Consider the following 27,006-nt stretch of genomic DNA (forward strand, 5'->3'; position numbering starts at 1 on the left):
AGGCGCTGATGTGCTTTCTTTATGATTGCATCAGTGTTCTCGGACCAGGAGAGATCTTCAGAGATGTGCACGCCCAGGAATTCGAAGCTCTTGACTCTCTCCACCAGCGACCCGTTGATATAAATGGGACTGTGGGTCCCCATCCTACTCCTTCCAAAGTCCACAATCAGTTCCTTGGTTTTGCTGGTGTTGAGGGCCAAGTTATTGTGCTGGCACCATTTGGTCAGTCTCAAAGTTGGTAACATTGCAACGAGTTGGCCTCAGCTCCATCCTCCAGTCATGGTGGACATGCAGACACTTAGCACGTCATCTTCACCCCGCCCTTACTGGACGCGTCATTTACGCCCCGCCCCCGTTCCCTGCGTCATATTCGCCCCGCCCCGATTCACGCATTATATTTGGTCCCGCCCCTGACGGGCGCGTCATATTCGGTCCCGCCCCTGTCTGACGCGTCATATTCGCCTCACCCCTATAATCGCAGCGTGATCCTCGCCCCGCCCCCTGATCCCTTGTCATCTTCAACCCCGCCCCTTGGTCTCGGCATCATCCTCGTCCCGCCCCCTGATCCCTTGTCATCTTCAACCCCGCCCCTTGGTCTCGGCGTCATCTTCGCCCCGCCCTCTGGTCCCGCGTCACCTTCTCTCCGCCCCGGTGAGCCGCGCCTGCGCTGGGCATCGCTGTGCCTAGCAACCGCAGCGGAGGATGGTGAGTGAGCGGCTTGGGTTTCGGCCGCCGTCCTTCAGTAACGCTGCCCGCTCCTCAGTAACGCCGCCTCTCCTCTTCTTTTCCAGGCAAAAGCGACCACCATTAAAGAGGCTCTGGCCAAGTGGGTGAGTAAATGGCGCCCGATCCCACCCTACCTCGATCACCTCCATCTTTCCTCCCCCCCCCAGCTTCGACCACCTCCAGTCCCGGACACGCCATCCACTCGACCTCGATCTGTAACAGCCTGCACTTGCCCTGCAAAACATAATGTTCCTCTACCGCAATTCTATTTATTCGAGCTGCCGCAGGAGGTAGTTGAGGCAGGTACTGTAGCAGCATTTAAAAGGCACTGGGATATGTGCATGGATAGGAACTGATTTAGAGGGAGACAGGCCAAACGTGAACAAATGGGATTAGGGAGGTCAAATTCTGGGAGGACAAAGAGAGTAATTGACAAAAACTTTAGGAGTATTGCTAAACAGAGAGACCTTGCGTACATGTCCGTAATGTCCTGAAAATAGCGGTATGGGTGATAGGTAGTGAAGAAGACATTTGATATGTTTGCCTTCATTGGTGAGGCATCCGAAACGTTGCCGATTTCCTTCGCTCCATAGATGCTCCCGCTGAGTTTCTCCAGCATTTTTGTCTACCATCGGGTATAAGGCTTGGGATGCCATAATGCAGCCATACAAAACATTAGTTAGACTGCACTTAAGAGTATTGTGTACAGTCCTTGTGGTTGCACTGTAAAAAATAATGTGGTAACAGTAGCAAGAGTGTAGAAGAGATTCACCAATCTGTTGCATGGAATGGAGGGCTGTTATATGGTGAGATTGGATTGGCTGGATGTTTTCTTACTGGAAATTAAAGGAGTCCCTTTAAAGAGATGTACAAAATTGGAATAGACAGTCAAAATCATGCTAATCTTGGATGTCTTGGAAGTCATCCCACTTGTCTGATTTAAATTCAATGTACAGGAGAGTCTTGAACTAGAGGTTTAACGTAAGGGGAGTAATTGAAGGGAGATCTGATGAAATCTGCTTTTCACACAATGGGTTGTGAATATCTGGAATGAACTGCCAGAGGAGATGGTGGAGACAACATTTAAAAGGCATTTGAACAGGTATTTTGTTAGGAAAGACCTCCTCAGATTCTCTCCCTCACTTTGTCTTGGTATATGAATGGGTATATCTTGTTAATCTGCTACAGAATTCAAGATAGGAAGTTACACAACCTCTGCCAATTTCCATTCTGCTCTCTCCCACGTCTATATCTGACTCAATTCACTTTTATTTAGTGATTAATCTATTCCAAGCCTCCATATTCCAATAGCTATCTTGACTATACCTTTTCGTACAATTTGTCCATTGCCTCATCCATTCTCCCAGTGTTTTTTCAGCTCTATTTTATCTGTATGCCCTCCCTTTCTCTGTAACTTGAAATACATTTAATTCCTACTTTTTAGATTAGATTAGATTAGATTAGATTTGTTTATTGTCATTTTTATTGTCACTTTTTTCTTAGTTGTGATGAAATGTCACCTACATGAAATGTTAATTCTGTTTTTCTCTCCACTGCATGATCGACTGAATATTTATAGCAGATTGTATTCTGTTGATTAGGAAATAGACGATCCAGTTGCAAAAGGTTGCACAGAGACCCAGTTCCGTGAGCTTGGTAACCTGTTTAGAGGGGATGATGGTGTTGAATATTGAGCTGTAGTCCATGAGCAACAGCCTTGACATATGTCTTTTTATTGTCCAAGTGGTCCTATGCAGAGTGGAGAGCCAGGGAGATTGCATCCTCCCTAAACCTGTTGTGACGGTAGGCAAATTGTAGTGGGTCCAGTTTCTTGTTGAGGTAGGAGTATAATGAGACATTACCAACCTCTTAAAGCACTTCATCACCACGGATGTTAATGCCACTGGTCGTTAATCCGTACTTTTCTTGGGCACTGGTATTATTGCTGTCCTTTTAAAGCTGGTGCGAACAGTAATGAGATGTATTAGATGTCAGCAAAAACTCCAGCCAGTTGGTCTGCACAGGTTTTGAGAACATGACCAGGTATATCATCAGTTCCAGATGCTTTCTGCGGGTTCATCCTCCAGAAGGATCTTCTGATGTCAGCCTCTGAGACTGAGATTGTAATACCATCAGGGGCTATGGGGGCCCAGGAAGGCACATCAGTGTTCTCCTATCAAAGCATCAGCTCGCCTGGGAGTGATGTTTCACTGTCATTTAAGTGATGTTGTGCCAGCCTGACAGTTGACGATCTACTGCCTCATCCTCCAGTTTTTAGTGCAAAAGTCCCTTTTAACCTTTTTGATGGCATTATCAAGGTCACATCTGGACTTCTTGCATGACTCTGCAAGAAGTCATGACTTGAATACCCGAGATTGTGCCTCAGAAGAATGCCGAGCTTCTGGTTCATCCAAGGCTTCTGGTTGGGAACACGCGGATGGATTTCGTGATTTTGCACTCCTCCGCACATTTCCTTAAGAAGTCGGTACCATCGATGGCATTTTCTTTCAGGTCCATGGCTGAGTCCTTGAACATCTCCTCCCCGCCCCCCATATGCAGGAAGGAGCCTAGCCAAATGGTCAGATTTCCCAATGTCAGGACGAGGGATTGAGCGATAGGCATCCTCGATGGTGATATAGCAGTGGTCAAGGGTGTTTGCAAGACACGTGCTGGTGATAGTTAAGGAGTGACCCTTTACGCTGGCTTTGTTGAAGTCTCAGGCTATGATAAGAACGGCATCGGAGTATGCCGACTGGTGTTTGTCGGCCATGATGTGCAGCTCCATGGCTGTGTTTCAGTCTTATGTGCAAGCCTGCCTGCCAGCCACATTTCCAGACACATTGGAGGCCTCCCCCATCCCCAGTGTTTCCTGGCACTGTACTCACTGTACCAGTGATCCTTCACCAAGTTGGGGATTCCCCTATGGCACCTATTGATTTAAATGGACCAGCAGTTTATTAATTACAACACTAATTCGTGCTGTTTCTTTTAACAAAGTAAGTTCAGAGCTGCTATATTTGATTCTCTGCTGTTGTGCTGCTTGCAAAGTGTCGCCACAGAGAGGCGCCATATTTTTCCCAAAATCATTTCTATTTGTGTACTCAATTTGTTGCTATTGCTGCCTGGATTCCTTCACCTTGAACCTATGTCCCCTTGGATTCCTATTAGATATTTTCCCCTTCACCTTGAACCTATATCCTCTGGTCCTCCATTCCCTACTCTGGGTAAAATACTCTGTTGATTTTAATGCTTTGGGCTAGTCTTGGGCACATTTCAATAGCTTCAATTAGCAAGATAGCATAAATGATGATTTGGGCTTTGTCAAAAGTTAGACCTTTTGCTGATATCCAGGTAAAATATGCAACAACTGGAAGAGAGAAAGGGTTTCCAAGATGTGTAGATGCTGGAGAGGTTAGTTGTGGGTTCCATGTCTTGGAGGAACTCATTAAAAGAAAAATGAATGGTGTTGCTAATTATTTGTCTCTCAGATAGAAATTTTAAAAGATTGAAAAAACATTATGATTTTCAGGAAGAAAAGTCAGGTGAGAAGGCAGCTGAAGCATTGGAGGTGAAGTTGTATGGCCAGGTCCCTCCTATTGAAAAGATGGATGCGTCCCTTTCGACACTGAGTAATTGCGAGTAAGTTTTTCTAGATTGAATCTTGAGTGCTTATCCATGTGTCCCTGCTGGACTTTATTTCCTTAAAATATGGTTTTAAACTGAAAACTATAATGTTTTCAAGGTTTCACCTTCTCTTACAGCTCGTCACACATTCAAATATTGGATGGCATGTTGTATCTGGTCTAAGTGGGCATTCTTCATCTGATCCCTATCACAAGGAATTGTGATACTTTGATGTCTGAGTTCATACCTTTGTCACTGACAGTGGGGCAAGAATCTTGGATATTTTGTTCAATCCCAAATCAGCAAAGGTTGTGGAGTTGAGGGAGCTATAGAAATTAATACTTCTGCTTGCATTCGTAGAACATTTGTTTAAGCGTAACTCTGCGGGACAGGCAGCATCTCTGGATAGAAGAAATGGGTGACAAGAAACAGTCCGAAGAAGGGTCGAGACGTCACCCATTGCTTCTCTCCAAAAATGTTGCCTGTACAGATATGCTTTCCAGCAGTTACAGCAACATTTTGTGTCTATCTTCGGCGGATACCAGCATCTGCAATTCCTTCCTACACATTTGTTTAAGTGTTACAGACCCTTGTCATTTTTACCACATTTTATTGCTTTCCTCTGAATTCATGGCCTTGTATCTTAAATTGACTGGGACTCACTTGCATTTGGAAGAATGAGTGTATTTCATTGAAACCTATAAATTCTAATGGGGTTACTCAGTGTGGATGTTGGCAGTGTGGGATGTGAGAGTAGATGGTCTAGCAGTCTTGGTTTCCAGACTGAAAACAGGAAAATTGTCATCACCCAGTATGTGGTGAATCTGTGGAATTATCTGCCTCAAGGCAATTGCTGAATTTTTTTTTGAAATACATTTCTAGACACAAGACATGATATCTTAGGACTATGCTGAATGGCTTACCCAAACCCCTATTTTCTTGCCGGTACAAGATTCCCAAATTACTGTTGTGTTTCCCACATTAAAACCGTATCTAGATCAAGAACAAAATGCTTAATTATGTATAAAAGTATGACATAAATGTAACTTTCATTTCTTTTTAGTGTGACATTTTTTGCAGTGATGCTCATTTGAATTAGTTTGCCGGTTTTACCTGCGAGTTCCATGCAGCAAATTAGGTGAAATAATTTTGCTTCAGATTCATGCAGTCAGTGGAGCAAGGTTTTCATTCTGGTGGTACATTGTTCTGCGTTCTAAGCACTGATCTCAGAAATGCCGAACATGCATCTGAAGTCGATGTTTGAGAACATGAAGACCTTCATTTTATCTTTTTTTAAATCAGCAATATAGTGTTGCTTTAAATCACGGTGCAATATCACCCAAGTTTAAAATATTATTTTGCTTGTTTTTCAGAAAATTGTCTCTTTCAACTAATTGCATTGAAAAAATAGCGAATTTGAATGGACTAAGTAAGTGTAAGATTTTTATTAAAGTTTTTATTCAAGTGGTTTTACTTTCACATCAAACATTCTTCTAAAACGGAAGCAATTGTACTATTTCAGGCAAATGGAAGTATGTACATCTGTATTTTTGCTGTCTCTAGCTGTGCTCATGTTTTATTCCATTTACATTAGCAAAGCTGGCATCCTAAGATATTTAAATAAAATCATATCTGTGTTGTCAAATGATGACATACTATACGCTACCCTAAATATTCACTAATGGCAGTATACATTATTTAACTTTGGGTATGATAGTGTCAGTGATAATGCTACCAGTCTAGTAACGTTCTGAACAGGAATAACACCTCAGAAACTTGAGCACTACTAGAGGCTGGAATTTGTTGCGCTCACTACCAGAGATCCAAGTTCATTACCCTAACGACCAGAGACTCGAGTTTGTTAGTATCACGACCTGAGTTAATTTCCCTCACTATTAAAGTGTCAAGATCATTACTCTCACTATCAGAGACCCAAGTTCGATACCCTCACTACTAGAAACTCAAGTTAATTACGCTCACTACCAGAGATCAGTTCATTTCCCTCACGACCAGAGACCCAAGTTAATTTACCTCGTTACCAGAGACCCAAATTTGTATCCCTCACCAATAGAGGTAAGTGGCATGGTAGACTTGTTATTTAGATTAAGATCATCAAATCTTAACCATATGTCATCCTCCCAAATGTGCCTGATTTAACTCTGCACGAATCCTTCCAATCAGGTTGTCAACTTTGTCATCGTATTGAAATGCCTCATCAAAGTCTCTCATGAGAACTTACAGAATACTAATAAAAATCCCTCCTTTTTTTTCAAACTTTTAACAACCTTTGAATCAATTGACTGCAATCTTCCTCCAAATTCTTTCCCTTGTCATAGCCTTACAGGGTGGAACAGGCACTTTGGCCCAACTTTCCCACACCAGGCAACATGTCCCATCTACACTCATCCCATCTACCTGCATTTGGCTCATATCCCTCTAAACCTGTACAATCCATGTACCAGTCTAAATGTTTCTTAAACGTTGCGATATTACCTGCCTCAACTACCTCCTCAGGCTGAAGAAGGGTCTCGACCCGAAACGTCACCCATTCCTTCTCTCCAGAGATGCTGCCTGTCCCGCTGAGTTACTCCAGCATTTTGTGTCTACTTCCTCGGACAGATCGTTCCATACATTCACCACTGTTTGTGTGAAAATGTTACCTCTCGGGTTCCTATTAAATCTTTCCCTCTCACCTTAAACCTATGCCTTCTGGTTGTTAATTACCCTACTCTGCCCATGTTAGTGCTCCCAAAATGCAACACCTCACATTTCTCTGTATTAAATTCCATCTACCATTCCTCAGTCCACCTACCCAACTGATCAAGATTCTGCTACAATTTTTGACAACCATCTTCACTATCTACAACACCACCCACTCTTGTAAAATCTGCAAACTTGCTAATCATCCCATGTACATTCTTATCCAAATCACTGATATAGATGACAAACAGCAAAGAGCCCAGCACCGTGTCCTGAGGCACACCACTAGTCACAGGCCTCCAGTCTGAAAAGCAACCTTCTGCCATCATCTTCTGCTGCCATTCATGAAGCCAATTTTCTATCCATTCAGCAATCTCTCTTTGAATCCCATGGGATCCATAGAACTGAGTTTGTGGTCCCAAAAGGCTCATCCACAAACATTTCATCCACCTGCAATTTCCCAAGACTAGATCAAGCAATGCTTTCTCCCATGTCCATGGCTACATTTCGTGACCACATTTGACAAATTCAATCCCATCTAAACTTTGGGAAATTTAAAATCCCTTACTCCGATAACTTTGTTTAACCTGCAGCTGTCTACAATCTCCTGGCACGTATGCTCTTCTAATTCCTGTTGACTATTTGGGGGCCTGAAGTTTACCCCCAACAAGGTGATCATCCCTTTCTTGTTCCTCAGCTCCTCCCATATAGCCTAACTAGACTGACCGTCCGTAGTGTCACCTCTGACCACTGCCATGATGTCCTCTTTAATCAATCATGCAACACCCCCTCCTCTTTTACCCTCACCTCTGTCTATCCTGATGCTCCTGTTCTCTGGAACATTGTTCAATCCTGCCCCTCTCTTAACCAGGTTTCAGTAACGGCTACAATTCACAGTCCCATGCCCAACGTTCATCTGCCTTACCCATCAGTCCTCTTGCGTTAAAATAAGAGTCAATTTAATTGTCATTTGAACCCCTAGAGGTCCAAACGAAATGCCGTTTCTGCAGCCATACATTACACACAAATAGACCCAGACACAACATAATTACATTTTACATAAACATCCATCACATAGCTGTGATGGAAGGCCAAAAAAAAACTTATCTCTCCACTGCACTCTCCCCCCCCCCGATGTCAGAGTCAGAGTCAAAGCCCCCGGCTGGCGATGGCGATTGTCCCGCGGCCATTGAAGCCACGCCGGGTGGTGCGAGGTCGCACACTGGGTCTTGATGTTGGAGCCCCCGGTGTGCGCTCGCAAAGTCCCGCGGCCGTTCCAGCCGCGCGGGGCAGTGATGTAGGCCCCGCTCCAGGAGCTCTTCGACCCCGCAACTCGGGCGGGAGAATTCGCCGTTGCAGGAGCCCCGAAAAGCGGTCTCTCTCCAGGGATCCGCGGGCTCCCGGCGCCGCTGTCCGCAGACCCGCAGCAGCAGCCTCCGACAGCAGCAGCAGCAGCAGCAGCAGCGGCAGCAGCAGCAGCAGCGCTCCTCCACCGCTCCAACCGCTCCGGACTCGGCCAGCCCCGCGACGGCGACGGTGAGTAGCACCAGAGTCCCCGGTCTCTTCCTGTTGGAGGCCGCTCCTCGTTGCGGCCTCAACGACAACGGAAACCCGACGAGAAAAAGGTCGGGTCTCCAGTGCAGGGAGAGATTTAAAAAGTTTCCCCCCCCCTCCCACCCCCCCCCCCACCCCCCACACACACACCCCAACAAAAAATAACAAAAACTACATTAAAACACAGACAGAAAATAATAAAAACGCGGACAGACTGCAGAGGCCGCTGCTGGCCAGAGCCGCGCCGCCTACTGGAGCATTAAAACCTGCTACCAATAATGTTAAAATAAGTGCAATTTAAACCAACATTCCTTAATCGCTTCCTGTCTTTCTCCTGTCTATACTGTCCTCTGTCCTCTCTCTCATCACCCTCCACACCAAATTGTAACTTCTCACCTGCCTCGATCCCGGATACGATCCCACCTCACCGCCAATCTAGCTTAAACCCACCCGTGTAGCATGTGAACCTGCCTGCCTGGACATTGGTCCCCCTTCAGTTAAGTTGCAGCCCATCCCTCTTGTATAGGTCACCTCTGCCCCAGAAGAGATCCCAATGGTCTAGAAATCCAAATCCCTGCCCTCTGCACCAATTCCTCAGCCACACATTCATCTCCCCTATCTTTCGGGTTTTACCCTCACTGGCAAGTGGCACTGGAAACAATCCAGAGATCACTACACTGGAGGTCTTGCTTTTCAGCCTTTTACCTAATTCCATAAATAATATGCTGCAGAACCTCCTTCCTCTTCCTACCTATATCATTTGTGCCAACATGCACCATGACCTCCGGCTGCTCCCCCTCCCCCCAGATTTTCATGCAGCTGATCTGAGACATCCAGGACCCTGGCAGCAGGAAGGCAGCACACCATCCTGGAGCCTCGACTGCTGCCACGGAACCTCCTGCCGCCTATCATTATGGCTCTGCCTGACGTTGCCCTTCTCTACTGAGCCTCAGCACCAGGGTTGGTGTCACAGCCCTGCCTGCTACTGCTGTCATCCAATTCCTTTCTTTCAAGTTGAAGTCAGTGAAGCATCTAGAGAGGTAAACGTCCCGTGCCTGTGGCATTAGGTCAGGTCAACAATCTAATCTTGCCCCTTACTCTAGAAACCTGTCTACCTCCCGCAGAGAATTTAAAGGCAGATCATCAACAGAGAGTGGTGAATCTCTGGAACTCTGCCACAGAGTGTGATTGGCTATATTTGGATGTGGCCCTTCCAGTGTTGGAGGAAAGGTACGGGTACAGGGATGATCAGCCATGATCATATTGAATTGCAGGCTCGAAGGGCCGAATGGCCTACTCCTGCACCTAATTTCTATGTTTCTATGTTTCTAACACTAGTGTGACTGGATCTTCCAGTGTTGGAAATGTACAGGGAATCTTTTTCCGCCTTCCCTGCATCTATGACTGCGTTCCCCCACCCCTCAATACTGATCAAAACATTTAAGATAAGCAGGGAAAGTTTCAGTCAGCTCCGTCTGAAATCATTGAGCTCAGCACGGCAAAGCCACATGAACACCAGTGGCATTGTTTGAAAGATTTCAAGAAAATACAGTATTTATCTACCAACGTCACACCAGTATCTCAACATTGCTTGGAAAATGTCATGAGCATAATGGCACTGAGCTCAAGCACTCAGCTGCCTGATTCATGCAGATGTCCACATATTGCTTGAGGGGTTGTATTCATAACATTTAAGTAGTATTTAGATGAGCATCTGAAATGCTATGACAAGTAATGTTGCAGGAAAATGGGATTTGCATAAATAGTTCCTTAAGTTGGGAATGGACATGAGCGAAGGGGCTGTTTCTGTGCCCTCTGATTCTGTTGGTAGCAGTGTTTCTCATTCTGTTACCAATGATAGCACAGTGTTTACCCCATTACCAGTTAAAGCGATCAGGCTTTCAGTAAGTTCCAGCTGAAATAAAGCAGTGCTTCTGCCAAGGTTGAAGCCCAGCTGGCAGATTTCCTGACCTAGGACTTGGAAAATCTCTCATAGTCAATGCTGCTCCATTAAACTTGTGTTGGAGTCAGCACAGGTATCCTAGACCATTCACATATCTATTGGGGAAGATTGTGCTCAGGCTGCATTTGAGAGTTACAACGTTTGCTCAGTTACATAATTAAATTGGAATCCTTGACTGTAATCCTGTATAGCCTTCTTTGACTGGATAGCACGGCACAAAAGGCTTTTCACAATACTCAGTCCACAAGACAATAATAAACTCAATTAGACTAAACTAAAACTTAAATTCGATTTAAACAGAATATATGTTTAGATCAGCCAGATTTTCAACAGAATTGATGTGGATAAAGAATAGTCCTGTTTTGCTGCACCTGTTTGTTCATTAAGTACATGTCACAAGACTGAAGATGTTTTTCATGTTTCTACCCACTTAGTGTGAGTGAGAGAGAGAGGCAGAGAGAGATATTCTTGTACCCAACACTAAACTGAGCAACTTGCTCCTGGAGTACACTCAGACTAATACTTTTGAGTGTTGCTGGACCAGTCATTGTTTTGTAATTCATATTACTGGGTAATTTGTAGATATTGCTATTAAATCGGAATTGTGTGTGTAATAATCATGGAGACATACACACAAAAAGACCCTTCAGCCCAACTTGTCCAAGTTGCCGTCCTGAGCTCGTCCCATATCCCACTAAACCATTCCTATTCATGTCCTTTAAGCAATGTAATTGTGTCAACCTATACATCTTCATCTGGCAGCTCTTTTCACACACCTACCACCCTTTGTGTGAAAGAATGCCCCCCTGTTCTCTTTTAAATCTTTCCCTTCCCATTTCAAATCTATGCCTTTTTGTTTTAGACTCCCCGAATCTGGGAGAAAGTGTGCCCATTCATCTTATATATGCCCCTTCTGATTTTATATACCTCTCTGTTCAGCCTGCTACACTCCAGGGAATAATGTCCCAGTCTATCCAACTCTCCTTATAAATCAAGCCCTCCAGTCCTGATAATTCCCTTGTGAATCAGCTCTGTCTTTCCAGCTTTCCTATAGCTAGATGACCAGAATGGAACACCATGCTCCAAGTGTGGTCTCACCAAGGCAAGTGTGACAAACTGCTTCTTCACCACCCTATGTTGCCACTTTCAGGGAACTTTGTATTTGTACGCCTAAGTCTCTCTGTTCTACAACACTCCCAAGGCCCTGTTTTTTACTGTGTAAGCCCTGCCTGGTTTAACTTGCCAAAATGCAGCACTTTGCACTTGTTCATATCCCAGCTGCCGATCCTTGGCTCACTTCCCCAGTCGATCTGACCTCCAGGTTCAAGAACAGCTTTCTCCCAATAACCATCAGACTCTTGAACACAACAGACACCAACTAAACTGAACTACAAACTGTCTTTGTTGCACGGGCTTTTTTGCACTAATATTGGCGTTTTAATTATTTTTTTTGTTTATTATGTTATCTATGAGTACTGTGTTTACAGAGATGTTATGCTGCTGCAAGAAAGAATTTGATTGTTCTGTTTTCACTACATATGACCATGAAACACTCTTCGTTCTTGATGTTAGATAACCTTCTTCACTGTTCACTATAGCATTAATTTTTATGACATCCACATCCCAATTGCATTCTCAGCCAAATCATTAATATAGATGACAAACAATAGTGGACCCAGCACTGATTCCCGAGGCACAGCACTGGTAACAGGCTTCTAATCTGAAAAAACAACCCTCCATTACCACCCCCTGATTCCTTCCTCCAAGCCTATTTTGTATCCAGTTGGCTAGCTCACCCTGCATCCCATGTGATCTAAACTACCGGAGCAGCCTACCATGTGGGACTTGTCAAAGACCTTGTTAAAGTCTATGCAGACAATATCTATCATCCTGCCCTTGTCAATCATTTTGGTCACCTCTTCAATTGAATTAGTGAGTTATCTTTCACGCACAAAGCCATGCTGATTATTGCTAAACAGTCCTTGTCTTTCCAAATTCAGATGGATCTTTTGTCCCAGAATCCCCTACAGTAACTTTCTCACCACTGACATTAAGCTCACCAGCTTGGAATTTTGTGGCTTGTCCTTTCGTAATAAAGGCACAACATTAGCTATCCAACAGTCTACCATTACATCCATGGCCATCGTTGACACCAATATCTCTACCAGAGTCCCTGAAATTTCTTCCCCAGGTTCCCACAAGGAACTAGGATACACATGGTCAGGATGTGAGATTTATTCATCTTTATGGATTTTAAGATTGCCACCACAACCTCCTTTGTAATGTAGATGTATGTCAAGATCTCGCTCTGCTCTTCCTTGAATTCATTAGCTTCCATGACCTTCATGGTAATGTAGACAATAAATATTCATATTGAGATTTTATCTCAGATGGTTTGAAAGGATTACACAGGATATTTTTCCATATTGGATTTTCCTTTTCCTCTTCCATAAGATTATATGATGGGGGGAAGGCTAGCAGTGAGGTGCATGGACATGATTTCCCCCGGGCATCAAAATAGAGAATGGCCTGAACTAACATTTTCCTATTGACTACTTTTGAATGCAAGTTTAAAGTGAAATATTGTGTATTTTTCTTATTTTCCAGAGAAGTTAAAAATTCTATCACTAGGAAGAAACAACATAAAGAATTTCAACGGCCTGGTAGGTTAATAACAAATTAATTCTCTGAATCTAATCTACATTATTAAGGTTTGTATTTATTTCTGCAATTGGGCAGCAAATTTGGTTAAAGAGTGGTGCACAATACAAAGCACAAAGGTTTAAAATATAATTTCTGAATTTGCTGATTTCAGATAGGGTAGCAAGGAACTTGTTGGCGTGCCCATCAACACCATCAACAGTGGTAGAAAGCAGATTGCAATGGTAGTCCTGGTGCAGACAGAAAATATCAAGAGGAGAAGCATGTTGGTTGAAAGCTTTGCTTTGACAGTCTGACCCAGGATGGGGTCATGGTCTGCAAAGCTCTGGGAGACGGGTGGAGATCAAAGATGGGGCATCAGGGTCAGAGGTGAAGAGGAGCACTACATGGCATGTTGAGGATCTATGTTTAAAAGGTTGAGGGGCATTATGTCTGATTGAAATTGGGGTAATGTGTTTCAACAGTAGGGCTGGCGGTTGGGAAATACATAACGTATGAGGATAAAGTTCAGGATCAGGAATGTAAGGGACTGTGGGAGAACATAGAAACATAGAAAATAGGTGCAGGAGGAGGCCATTCGGCCCTTCGAGCCAGCACCGCCATTCATTTTGATCATGGCTGATCGTCCCCCATCAATAACCCGTGCCTGCCTTCTCCCCATATCCTTGACTCAACTAGCCCCTAGAGCTCTATCTAACTCTCTCTTAAATCCATTTGGCCTCCACTGCCCTGTGTGGCAGGGAATTCCATAAACTCACAACTCTCTGGGAGAAAAAGTTTTTTCTCACCTCACCAACATGTAATGGCTCTGGATGAGTAACTGGGATCAGAGTTGGGGAGAACTGATGTTTTGTGGTATTAGTAGGAGAAAGCATTGTCTATCTGCAGGTGTTGATGTTCAGGATAGGAAGTACAGAGCATCACAAATAAGGCACTGGTGAGAAGGGAGCTTTGGTCTGCTAGTGGAGGCATGGGAGACACTGGGAAAGTGTAATGTATAAGGATGAGGGGGCGTTGGAGTTTGGGGACACTGCATATGATGGAGGAATGTTTGGAGTCATTGGAGTAGTTTGTAAGGAGAATGAGGTGTTGGTCGAGGGGGAAAATGATACAGTGTATGTGATTGAAGGAGGAAAGGTTGGCGGGAAGGGAATCTTTTATCTGTTTGATAAAGGATCATAAAAGAGAAGTGCAGGCAAGAAGTTTGAAGGAGAGGTCCCTAAGATATTTTAGTGGAGAGTTTAATCTCTTAGATTAATTTAGGTCAAGTGTGTAGGTAAAGAATTATACTTCTGAAACATTATACACTAAAACTAATAAACAAGTAGTCTACATGAGGATAAGTAATAAACTATGAACCCAATTTAGTTACAAACCTCGTAGTGTATGAACATTAATCTAAAATTGGGTGAGTTCAATGCCGTGTTCCACTTCAATATGTCAACAGGCCATATTAAATGTGCAACAAGTCGCTTATTAATCTCATTGTATGTTTTAGTAATCATAATACAATAAGTCCAGTGCATTGTGTAAGAGGGAGGCAGATTAAATAGTTGTTATGACTCCAGCTATGTGTAAAATGATCAACTCTGTTATTCAACAATAGAAGCTGTTTTTCATCCAGAAATAAGATCCTTGCATCAGGTAATTACTTTTACAACAGCATTTGTGGTGGAGAAAGGAGATAACATGCCGTGCATCCCAATGGAAGCAATATTGATTCAAGGTCAAAGGCTCAAAAAATCCCCATAATTAAAACTACAGTAATGAATAAGTAATGGGATTAAAAAGTAAGAATATTCAGGAGCAGATTGTTTCCATTCCAGAATTTTAAAAATAGATGCAACCATTGTCAATGCCATAAATAAAGAAGATGGTGGAAATAGTCAGTAGATTTGGCACCATTGGTGGAAAGGGAAATGGAATGAACATTTTAGGTTGATTATCTTTTACATATTAGGAGGTACTGATAGGTATGTTGAGGAGATGCTGTTTCCATTGTTTGGGGAATGCTAGGATTAAGTGTCAAGTGCAGTCCACACGAGGTTAAGTAATAAACTATGAACTAGATTTAGTTACTGATCGCGTAGTGTATGAATGTTAATCCAAAATTATGTGGGTATCATGTCTTCCCATCTAGGTTTTTTACTGTTTATAACTTCAATATATTGTAACTTCAGACCATTGTGTTTTATTGTAACATATACATTCATTTCCATATCAGTCCGTCACTGACATTGTTTATTACATCTCCCTAAATTTTCTAAAGTTTAGAGATTTTGCCTTGCACGTCCAGCAAAGATCATGTAACTAATTACAAATAGCAGTTGCACCTTAGGGTTAAGATTTCCATCTTCCTCCAATCTTGAAAAGAAACTGGTAAAGTTAAAGGTTTGCATATTGTTTCAAAGACATTTTTTCACGTATGTTCCTCCTGACGCTTTTATCTCCAGGGTTTTAATTTGGCTAACCAGCCTTTCATGTAGGGCACCTTCCAAACCACATATTTAACATTTAGTCCATTACTTTCATTTATCTCTCCCTGACACAATACTAATATGGGTTGTTAAAAATAGCCATCTGTTTAAACTAGATCACTGTTAAAACTTCTACAATGGTTCTCCTATATTAGTTCTGAATGTATCTATTCATTATTTTTACCAGTTATCATTTTTAAAGGCTTCCTCGCCACTTTGATTATGTTGACCAGCATGTAGGTGCCAAATTTTCCATGTTCCTTCTGGGCCATGACGTAATATTTTTACTTGAATCCTCTGTTATCCCAATGTCTAGTGAGGGCAGGTTGCTAACACTTTCTTATCAATTTTATTTACATCCACCTCCTTCATTTTTGCCGTGATTTTGGTATCTTCCTCTTTGTGGTGAATGAGAGATAGCAAGTACCATGAAGTATTCCAGCCTTGCTCTCTGGCTCCATGCAAAGTTCCCATTTTTGGTTTCTATTGAACCCACCCCATTTCTTACCATCGATTTATGTCCCCATAGAAAACATTCAAGTTTCCTCTGATAACTCCAAGAACAGCCTCTAAACTAAACTATAAATTAAACTGAACATTCTCAAATTCTTTCTTTGACTCTTTTTTTGTATTTCCGTTTTCACTTTTGCTCTGAGTTTTCCATATTGGTCCTGGTGATCTCACTTGTCTTATCTTGTCAGAAACTATATACCCACATATTCTGCTTCATTCTTATTTTCTTTCTTTATCATCATCCAGTGATCTCTGGCTTTGATTTCCCACCTTTTCTCCTTGGGGAAGTGTGCCTATATTATATCAAAATCTTTGAAATATTGTGTTATTGTATTGCTAAACTAAGATTTCAATTAAACCTTGTTAGGTTCATTCCTTTAACATGTTTTTCTCTAGTTCGCTCTATTCTCTTTGCATGGTCATCTTAACCTTATGCTAGAGCACAGAATCAGATTATTTGGCCCACCCCGTCCATACGGACTATTAAGTAATACTAACCCCTAATACTACTCTCATAATAGCACTTAGTTCGTAGTTTTTCTATTCCTTGGCATTTCAAGTGCTTGTCGGCATACTTGAATGTTACTACTATCTGTTCAGGCAGTGTGCATTGTGACTTTCTGTCCCTACAGCTCAATGCCCGGATCCATGAAGGCAAGTATACCATATCATACAAGTATACAATAACATTTCATGGCTCCTTCTAAACACCTGCTTGAGTTCTTTCCTATTTATATTCCTCATAGGATTCCTCATCTGATGTCATCTTCTTTAACCCGACATGCTCTACCTTTATCTTCCTGAACAAGTTTATAATCTCGTTCATCCACAGTTCCCTTACCTTGCCGTCCTTGTCGCTCCTTACTGGAACATGATGATCATGCACTTTAATCAATTGGCCCGTAAACAACTCTCACATGTGTTGCCACTTTCAGGGAACTATATGGATTTGGATCCCCAGAGCTCTATGTACATTACTGTTGTTAAGAGTATTTCCATTAACTGTGCACTGCGTGCTTGCATTAATCAATTACTGCAATGAGTATAAAAGATAGGATGTCATGTTGCAGCTTTATAGGTCTTAGGTTATGCCACGTTTGAAATAGTATGTGCTGGTCTGGCTGCCCCATTACAAGAAGGATGTGGAGCCTTTGGAGAGGGTGCAGGTTTACCAGAATGCTTCCTGGATAAGGAGGGATTTGACAAAATTAGATTGTTTTCTCTGAATTTCAGAGGTTAATGGGAGATCTGATAGAAGTATATGAAATTATGAAAGGCACAGATGGGATGGTCAATTAAAACCATTCTCCCAGAGTGGACATGTAAGAGACTAGAGGGCATAGCTTTAAAGTGTGAGGGGCTACATTTAAAGGAGATGTGTGGAGCAAGTTTTTTACACAGAGATTGGTGGGTGTCTGGAAAGCACTGACGGGGATGATGGAGGCTGATATGATAGTGGCATTTCGGAGGCTTTCAGAAAGGCATGTGGATATGGAGGGAGAGAAGATTAGTTTAACTTGACATCATGCTCGGCACAGACATTGTTGACTGAAGGGCCTATTCCTGTGCTGTACAGTTTTATGTATACACCATTATAGGTCATTCACAAAACACAACATTTACAGGCTTTTTCTATTCTCAGAATAGTTTGTAAATACCTGAAGTACTCATCAATTAACTCAATTTCAGAAGCTACGTTGGAGCAAATTGCAAACTGCAGTGAGTTGAGATGCAAGAAATTACAGACTGCAGCTTCTGAGTTTCCATGTGGTTACACTGTATAAGAGGCTGTTGGTTTTGTGGTAGAGAAAGGCAAATGCTACCAGTTTAATTGTCATCACAACCACAAAATCTAGGTCATTAAATAGTAGAACAGCCTCATAGTCAAAATAATCCACTCGTGCTCCATGTTTATGAAGGGGGATATCAGTCAGAGTCCGTATTAAATCGTGCCTCCCTCACCATAATTTTATGTCCTCTGTACCTCTGATAACTTTTAGAGATTTCTATGAATAAATCTAGAAATACTATAAATATAAATATTGTGAATTAACTCAAGCACTGCCTGTCTGCCCATTTCTTAGTTTAATTTCCAAATCTTTTTGCACCTTAATCAAGGGACACTGCAAGCCTCTACGGTGATGAAATCATTGCAATTGCATGCACACATATTGTTACAAAGAAATTAAGCACAATTAAGCACAGCCAAAAATCTGTAGCCTCCCTTTGATCTGGTATTTCGTTGGTTCACATGCTTGATTGATGGTGATTTATCATTAATGTTTTATTATTATTATTAATGTTTAGTGTTTTCTGAGTCATTCGTAACTGTCACTGTATGTCATGTTGTTACTTGTGGGTGGACACCAAGGCAAATTCCTTGTATGTGAATACTTGGCCAATAAACGTACTTACTTATTTACATTTCCTACCACTATATTTTTACTGCTATAATCAATTTTACTTTCTGCAGGAGTCAGTCGGGGAGACATTGGAAGAATTGTGGATATCGTATAACTTAATAGAGAAGCTTAAAGGAATTCATGCCATGAAGCAGCTCCGAGTGCTATACATGTCGAACAACTTAGTGAAGGATTGGGGTATGCTCCATATTTTTTTATATAGAAAAACTTGCATTACTGCAGAGATTTTCACAACATCAGCACATGCCTGAGCACTTTACTGCCAATGAAATATTTTTAAATTATTGTTGAACTTATAACAACCAAAGATAGACTCAAAATGGTGGAGTAACTCAGCGGGACAGGCAGCATCTCTGGATAGAAGAAATGGGTGACGTTTTGGATCGAGACCCTGATGCAAGTCTGAAGAAGGGTCTTGACCTGAAACGTCACTCATTCCTTCTATCCATAGTCTGCTGGGTTATTCCAGCATTTTGTGTCTATCTTTGGTGTAAACCAGCATCTGCAGCTTCTTCCTACTCATAACAACCAATTCTGTGTTTGGCCCCAAGATAATGGTTGAAGAGTAGATTTTCTACAGTGTTGCAGGTGTTCTTCTAAATAATGTAACTTGATCTTTTATGTTTTATTTGAGAGTCCTGTGTGGATATATTTATACTTCACTAACCCAGAGCTGTTTTGTTAATGCCCCTTGAAGCTGTGCCTTATGCCTTCCCAGAAGTTGCAGGTCTCCGAATACCCTCTTAGTTTTCTGCTGTATTGGAAAGTGGGGTAAAATTCATTTTTGATTGCCAGTGCTAAAGACATGCAAGAGTATCTGATTTTGGTGTTTGCCTCTGGGCATTCTACTCTTGTGATTCAGTGGAATTAAATGTGCTGAGGCGTGTCCAACCAGCAGCCAGTCGTCCTGGAGACCACAGATTAATTTTTACTCTGGAGTACGTTTTAATAAGCACACGGGTTTTCTCGGCCCAGTTTTTCACTTGATTCACCTAATTTGATACGACTCCATTCTTAATCTACCTTGAAAAGAAAATCAAATGCAGAAGCTATTCAATAAAATCATTCAAATATAATTAGCTAGAAAATGATGGGGATTATGGTTTTTTCTCTCGTGGCCCTCCATGTATTGGGAGCATGGAGGACTCTCCAAGTATGTACAATGAGAGACAATTTGTGCAACATCTTAGATTCATTTCCTGGATTATTGAGGGTGTCTGTGTAGCCTCGGCCATGCACTAAGCGACTCATGCAAGACCAGGGCACATGCAGACTTTAATTCTAATGTGACTTTTCTGGAGTTTGCCAGAGCAGTTACAAGGAAACTCTGGGAACCTAACTCAGGTATGCGCCTTTAAGTAATTTTTTTAACTGACTTTCCCAATGCACCTCATTCCACAGAAGTCAGTGGTGCTGAAATGTAATAGCTTAATAACCAATTTCCATGTATCCTCTTTGAATACTCTTATGGGCTGTAATGATTGCTGTTAAGTAAATGTGCATGCACCTTCAGACTGTTAACTAAAGCAGGCTCATCACGCTATTTCTGAACCAACCGTGCTATCACTAAACTGCAGCTGTCTCATTGACCAGTGATTTATTTCTAATGATTTCATTGAAGCATAGTCATAAAACAATTACCGGGTGAGTAATGAAGGGCTTGCTGGTGCACATTGCGAGTCGGGCGGGGGCCCTCAGAAGCCCATGCTCTAAGTGGCCGGGGAGGCAGTGCGAGTCAGGGGGTTCGTCTGCTATAACCGAAATCATTATAAAGGGGTCCATTAAAACAAGGGTTTACTGTACTGGAAACACTCATGAGGTCAAGCCGCATCTGTGAGAAAGAAACAGTCAATGTTTTACATTGGAGACCCTTCAGAACTGTAAAGGAGGCAAGAAAAGCTTGTAAAGCTACAGGGAGGATGGGATGTTTCTGATTGGGGATAAGCTGTAAACTAGTTTTTCTGGTAAACTACTGAGTTTGGTCTTTTGTTTCCACAACTATCTCTCTTCTTACAATGCATTGTCATGCATTTATAGGAAATACATCACTTGTCCTTTCTTCCCCTTCCCACCATCCAGGGACCCAAACAATCTTTCTGGGTAAAAACGCCATTCATTTGCACTTCTTTCAATCTGGTGTCCACAGTGAGAATCCAAAGATAGACACAAGAATCCTGAACATAATATTGCAACTTGCTATGCGATATGTTAATAGATTATCTGAAGAACGGTACCAATCCGAAACATCACCTATCCATGTTCTTCAGAGATGCTGCCTGAGCCACTGATTACTCCAGTACTTTGTGTTTTATTTTATAAACCAGCATCTCCAGTTCCTTGGTACACAAAATTGCTGGAGAAACTCAGCGGGTGCAGCAGCATCTATGGAGCGAAGAAAATAGGCGACGTTTCGGGCCGAAACCCTTCTTCAGACTGATGGGGGGTGGGAGGGGAGAAGGAAGGAAAAAGGGGAGGAGGAGGAGCCCGAGGGTGGGGGGATGGGAGGAGACAGCTCGAGGGTTAAGGAAGGGGAGGAGACAGCAAGGGCTAGCAAAATTGGGAGAATTCAACATTCATGCCATCAGGATGCAAGCTGCCCAGGCGGAATATGAGGTGCTGTTCCTCCAATTTCCGGTGTTGCTCACTCTGGCAATGGAGGAGACCCAGGACAGAGAGGTCGGATTGGGAATGGGAGGGGGAGTTGAAGTGCTGAGCCACCGGGAGTTCAGGTAGGTTATTGCGGACTGAGTGGAGGTGTTCGGCGAAACACTCCAGTTCCTTGTTTCTGCTATGAAATCCAGCTTAGAGATCCTAGCACTGGAGTCAACACAGACCTAAGGGTGACTGGGCAGCTTCCTATGGATTCTATGGATGATTGAAACACATGGAAGACTCTAGACATCTCCACATTCAAGTTGGCAGATGATGAGTCAACATGGTGAAGTGGATTTACTTTACTTGACCAGAGACTAGGCGAGGAGCACACTACGTAACGTCTTTTGGTCTGAAATAGTCTGACTTTAGTGAATGGTTGTGAAAGTAGAAGAGTTTTCTCCACGAAACACCCAGCAGGTATTTGTCCCATAGTTGCCATGTTGATTGCTGATTTCAATAGTGGGAAGTGGGAGAAGTACCTGAAATGGGTGGCACAGTTTCAATCCTGACTACGGGTGCTAACTGTACGGAGATTATATGTTCTCCCCATGACCATGTGGATTTTTTCCGGGTGCTCCAGTTTCCTCTCACATTCCAAAGATGTACATGTTGTAGGTTAATTAGCTTCTGTAAAATTGCCCTTGGTGTGGGATAACATAGAACTGGTGTGCAGGTGTTTGTTAGTCGGCATGGACCTGGTGGGCTGGAGGGTGTGTTTCAATACTGTATTTCTAAACTAAACTATATCTGAGTAAGGACTCCCAGTAAATGTTACAGGTTTGGGTGAAAGAAGTAACTTTGGACTTCTGATTCCCAGCGTCCTTTATCATTAGCATTTTCTTCACCTCCAGCCTGGGTTTATACAGATTACTTCATAATGACTGATCGCAATAATTTTGGCAACAACATTGTTACATCAAGCAATACCTGTGTGTTTGCACACAGATGAACCTTTGGTCATCTCACAATTCCTATGCCCCTAAATGTCCAATAGATCTTCAGTTAGTGAAGCTTTATTGGACCCGTATAAGTAGTATAAAACCTGAGCAAAATAATAACAGGCCAACTTGCCGTGACATACAGTAAACCCTCGTTCACGAACCTCCGTTATAGCAGACTAAATCTGTTGTGGACAGAGTTTGTGTTTCACGGAATGGCCACTAGGTGAATGGAGCAAATGGTGTTTTTGAACCATTTTAGCTTAGTTTAGTTTAGAGATACAATGTGGAAACATCGAGTCCGCGCCGACCAGCGATCACCCATAAACTAGTTCTATCCACACACTAGGGACAATTCATAATGTGTCGGATAAAACTACCACAGTGGTTCTACCTTCCCTCCCACATTGCAAAGACAAAGGCATTCTGACAGCGTTGGTTTCCCTGGGTCTCCTACCCCACAAAGATGTGCAGGCCTGCAGCCTATCTAGCCTCCGTAAACCACCGGCAGAGCCACAGCGCCAGAGATCCAGGCTTGACCCTGGGCGCCCCCTGCGACCGCGACTCCCCCACCTGAGCACCCCAGCTCCATCCCCACCCTACATAGTGTAGGATAGAAACAGTGCACCGGAGCACCCAGAGGAAATCCGTGCGGCCACAGGGAGCACCCCGGGCCAGAGTGGAACGTGAGCCCCCGGCACCACAAGCTAGCAGCTCAACCAGCGACACACAGAAACCAACCAAACCACAAACCTGCAAGTCTCCCCAACGCGGGAGGAACCCCGAGCACCTGGAGGAAATCCACACTGCCACAGGGAGCACCCGAGGTCAGGATCGAACTCCAGTCTCTGGCACTGTAAGGTAGTAACTCTACCGCCGTGCCACTGTGCCACCCCAAGTTATTGTATATTTTGTGTCCTTTACTGTTTATTGGCTGTTTTTCCCAATAGTACTGTACATATTAACCCCTCTTATTTGGTTATGGTGGACAATGTGTAATAATGGACACCATCTCCTTCCCTGTGGTCTGTTGTAGCGAGGGGTCAATAGTGCTTTATTTGGCACATATGCAACTGCACAGTGAAATTCCTATTGCGTATATTACACACGCGGGCTCTACTATTTTTGGAGCCATTATTCAAAGTCTGGTCGGCCCATCTTTGTGTCCTGGGTCGTCTCCTGAAGCTGTCCTTGAAGGCGCTGGAGGCATTAATCTGGTTCACCCTCCTACTTGCCCACGCTCCTCACATCCAACGTCTCCAGCTCCCTCCCAGTCACGTCACCATCGGGTTTTCAGACAGGCCCCCGGTTGCGCGTTCCTACAAGCCTTCAGGCGGGCTCCCGGTCCCGCCAATCGCAGAACCTTCGGACTAAGGCCATGTATCCCTGCTGTACCTTTCTGTGACCCTGACTATGAAGCAATCCCCCAATCCTCTACAATCCCTCCTAAAATCTGTGGAGGCAATATTGAACATTTCAAATTTGAGGTGGTTATGTTCTTGCTAAGGGGATTAAGGGATATGGATATAAAGCAGGTTGCTGAAGCTAAAATACAAATTAGCCTTGATCTAATATTTCTTCACTCCATAGATGCTGCCTCACCCACTGAGTTTCTCCAGCAATTTTGTCTACCTTCTAATAAGACTCGTCATTTTCCTCCGTAGCTGAAGCCTGTCAGTGGTCCCTGAATCAACAGCTATGTTTGTCAAATAGCAAGTCTCTCGAAGCAGTAGATTTGTGTCTTGGTTATGTTAAATTGTCATCTACTTTAGGGTTTTGATATTATCATACAAGGATGTGTGCTGAGATACGTGGAATTTGATAGGATCTATAGCATAGAAAGGAACCATATGTCAGACAGCCCATACTGCCATTTATGCTTCCACTCTGTTCATCTAAAAGTATCAGAGTAACTCTCTGTACCCTTTGCTCCTCTTGTCGGATTTCTTAGTGATTATCTTTTAGCAATGGACTCTAGTTACTTTCTTCAACACAGTTGGAAATGTTCTCTCTGTATTCAGTCCATTAAGAACTTGTATGAAAAAAAGATGAAGATCAAAAATATTACAGATATTGAAAATCTGAAATTAAACTTTAAATGCTAAAAGTACCCAGAAGATTAGGCATTATCAGTGTAGAGAGAAAGTGAATCAAAACTTCAGATCAAAGATGTTTTGTCATTCTGACAAAGCGTCTTCAATCTGAAATATTATCTGTTTCCACAGATGATGCTTAACCCATCATTTTTCATCATTTTCCATTGTTATTTATAATTTGAATTATGTTTTTAGGTCACCAGTCAAGAGAAAGGAAGCCTGGTCTGTTCATCCTTTTATAATATATGTGCTCTCAAATTTCTGGTACCATACTTGTTTTCCTTACATTCTTGTATCATCTGATGTGGTTCAGTGGTTAAACTTACAGTAAAAACGAGGCTTGAACTAACAGTCCAGTAAGCTAAATTCAAATCCCACCAGCTTTGTAATTTAAATTAAGTTAATAACCTAGATTAGTTTTTTTAAACTAGTCATTAGTGATGATATACAATTTCCACCACTATTCCAGGCTGTATGTGGAAGGATTGCAAAGCTGGTCTGATTGGTTTGTTGTGAGGTTGCTGAACTCTGTCCATTGCTCGTTCTTTTTCCTGTTTAGCACGCATAACCTGGTGTTGCAGTTTTACCAGTTTAGCACCCGCACTTTTATGTACTATTGTTACAACTTCTGGTGTGTTCAATTCCATTCAAAATTCTTGAACAAATGAAGCAGACCTTCCTGCATGGATAAAACCTGGACAACATTTGAGCCAACGATCATTTTCAATCAAGAGGAGCCTAAGCCCTTACCCTTAACAGTTATTAACATTGCCATCACAGAGTCCTTCCCTATCATTGACCAAAAAAGTCGATGCATCAGCAACATAAATATTGTGGCTGTAACAGCAGATCAGAATCTGGTTATCCTGCTGAGAGTGACTCGCTGCTGGGCACCACTCACTTTTGCTTTATGTACAAGATATTGGACTTGATGGTTCACCATCACCTTCCTGAGTACAATTAAGATGAACACCAATCACTGGCCAGTGACACACAGATTCCAATAAAATGCTTTTGTCTGGATGTGGAACTCCAATAGCACTCGGAAGGTTTGAGACCGTCCCAGGCAAAGCAGACAACTTTATTTGTAGCCCATCTACCATCTGAAATATTTATTCCCTCTCGCAATAGTGCGCAGTAGTTGCAGTGTGTACCGTCTGCAATATGCTCTATAGTTATTTGCCCAGGTTACTCTATAACAGCACATCCAAAGCTCTCCAACCAAATAGACAAAAATTCAGATGTAAGGCAACACCACATGCGCAGGTTTTTCCCACGTCAAATACCAATCATGTTTGGAAATAAGTTGGTCTTCCTTGTTGCTTTATCCAAATCCTGAGACCTCCACGCCCAACATTATTTGATTACGATCACACCGGAATGTCTTCAATGACCCTTTACCGCTTTCTCAAGAACAACAGGTTAGCTGGATGGCAGAAGGCGAAGTGTGGCAATAATGGGGCTTTTTGTGGTTGGCTGCCAGTGGCTAGCGGAGTTCCACAGGGTCGGTGCCAGGGCCGCTACTCTTCACGTTGTATATTAATGATTTGGATGGGGGGGATTGACGGCTTTGTGGCCAAATTTGCAGATGATGCAAAAATAGGTGGAGGGGCAGGTAGTGTGGAGAAAGCAGGGACTCGGCAGAAGGACTTGGCCAGGTTGGGAGAGCGGGCAGAGAGGTGGCAGATGGAATACAGTGTAGCAAAGTGCGGAATCATGCATTTTGGTAGTAAGAATAAAGGTATAGACTATTTTCTAAATGGAGAGAATCCAAAAATCGGAGGTGCAAAGGCACTTGGGAGTGCTGGCGCAGAATTCCCAAATAGTTAATTTGCAAGTCAAATCGGTAGTAAAGAAGGCAAATGCAATGCTAGCATTTATTTCAAGTGGACTAGAATACAAAAACAGGGATGTAATGCTGAGGCTATATAAGGCGCTGGTCAAGCCGCATTTGCAGTATTGTCAGAAATTTTGGGCCCCATATCCGAGGAAGGATATGCTGGCTCGGGAGAGGAGGAGATTAACAAGAATGATCCCAGGTATGAGTGGGTTGACATATGATGAGCATTTGACGGCACTGAGCCTGTACTCACTGGAGTTTAGAAGTATGAGGGGGGGACCTCATTGGAACTTACCAAATAGTGGAGGGCTTGGATAGAATGAATGTAGAGAGGATGCTTCCAATAGTGAGAGAGTTTTGACAGTCGGCAACTGCAATGGATCAGTGTCTCAAGAGGCTGGAGTTAATATCACCAGTCTCACAGAGAACTTCATGATGGTCCCCAATTTTAACGCCACATTTATTATTCAGATTCATTGATTTGATAAGGTCATATACCTTTCCTCCTATACAACAGCCAAGGAGTTTGTAATAGAGCCCTTCATGCCAAATAGAGTCAAATGCTTTCTCAATAAAACAGGCAAATGTTTTCCCATTTTTCGTTTGGTGTACATGTTTTCCAATGAGGGTGTGGAGGATATAAATGTGGTCAGTGGTACGGTGTTTTGGGAGGAAGCCGATTTGGTTTTTAATGAGAATGTTGTGTTTGTTAAGGAAATCCTGCATTCTGTTATTTATGATACTGAAGAATAACTTCCCTAGGCAGCTACTGACACAGATGCCACGATAATTATTTGGGTCTAATTTGTTTCCACTATCTCTAAATCCCCTCTCTC

The 27,006-nt window shown here is 42.8% G+C and overlaps 1 protein-coding gene across 1 annotated transcript in view; it reads left to right on the forward strand.

The window, feature by feature from the left end:
- Window positions 1-599: 599 nt before the first annotated feature.
- The window catches only part of dnal1 (dynein, axonemal, light chain 1), a 32,620-nt gene continuing 6,213 nt past the window's right edge, over window positions 600-27,006 (forward strand). The window contains exons 1-6 of the mRNA XM_055640889.1: window positions 600-705; window positions 792-830; window positions 4,256-4,365; window positions 5,724-5,779; window positions 13,175-13,230; window positions 18,692-18,818. Coding sequence (XP_055496864.1) covers window positions 703-705; window positions 792-830; window positions 4,256-4,365; window positions 5,724-5,779; window positions 13,175-13,230; window positions 18,692-18,818 — 391 coding nt within the window. The 5' untranslated portion in view covers window positions 600-702. The remainder of the gene's footprint in view (window positions 706-791; window positions 831-4,255; window positions 4,366-5,723; window positions 5,780-13,174; window positions 13,231-18,691; window positions 18,819-27,006) is intronic.

The sequence above is a fragment of the Leucoraja erinacea genome, chromosome 9 (genome assembly GCF_028641065.1).
Source record: "Leucoraja erinacea ecotype New England chromosome 9, Leri_hhj_1, whole genome shotgun sequence".
Classification (NCBI taxonomy): Eukaryota; Metazoa; Chordata; class Chondrichthyes; order Rajiformes; family Rajidae; genus Leucoraja; species Leucoraja erinaceus.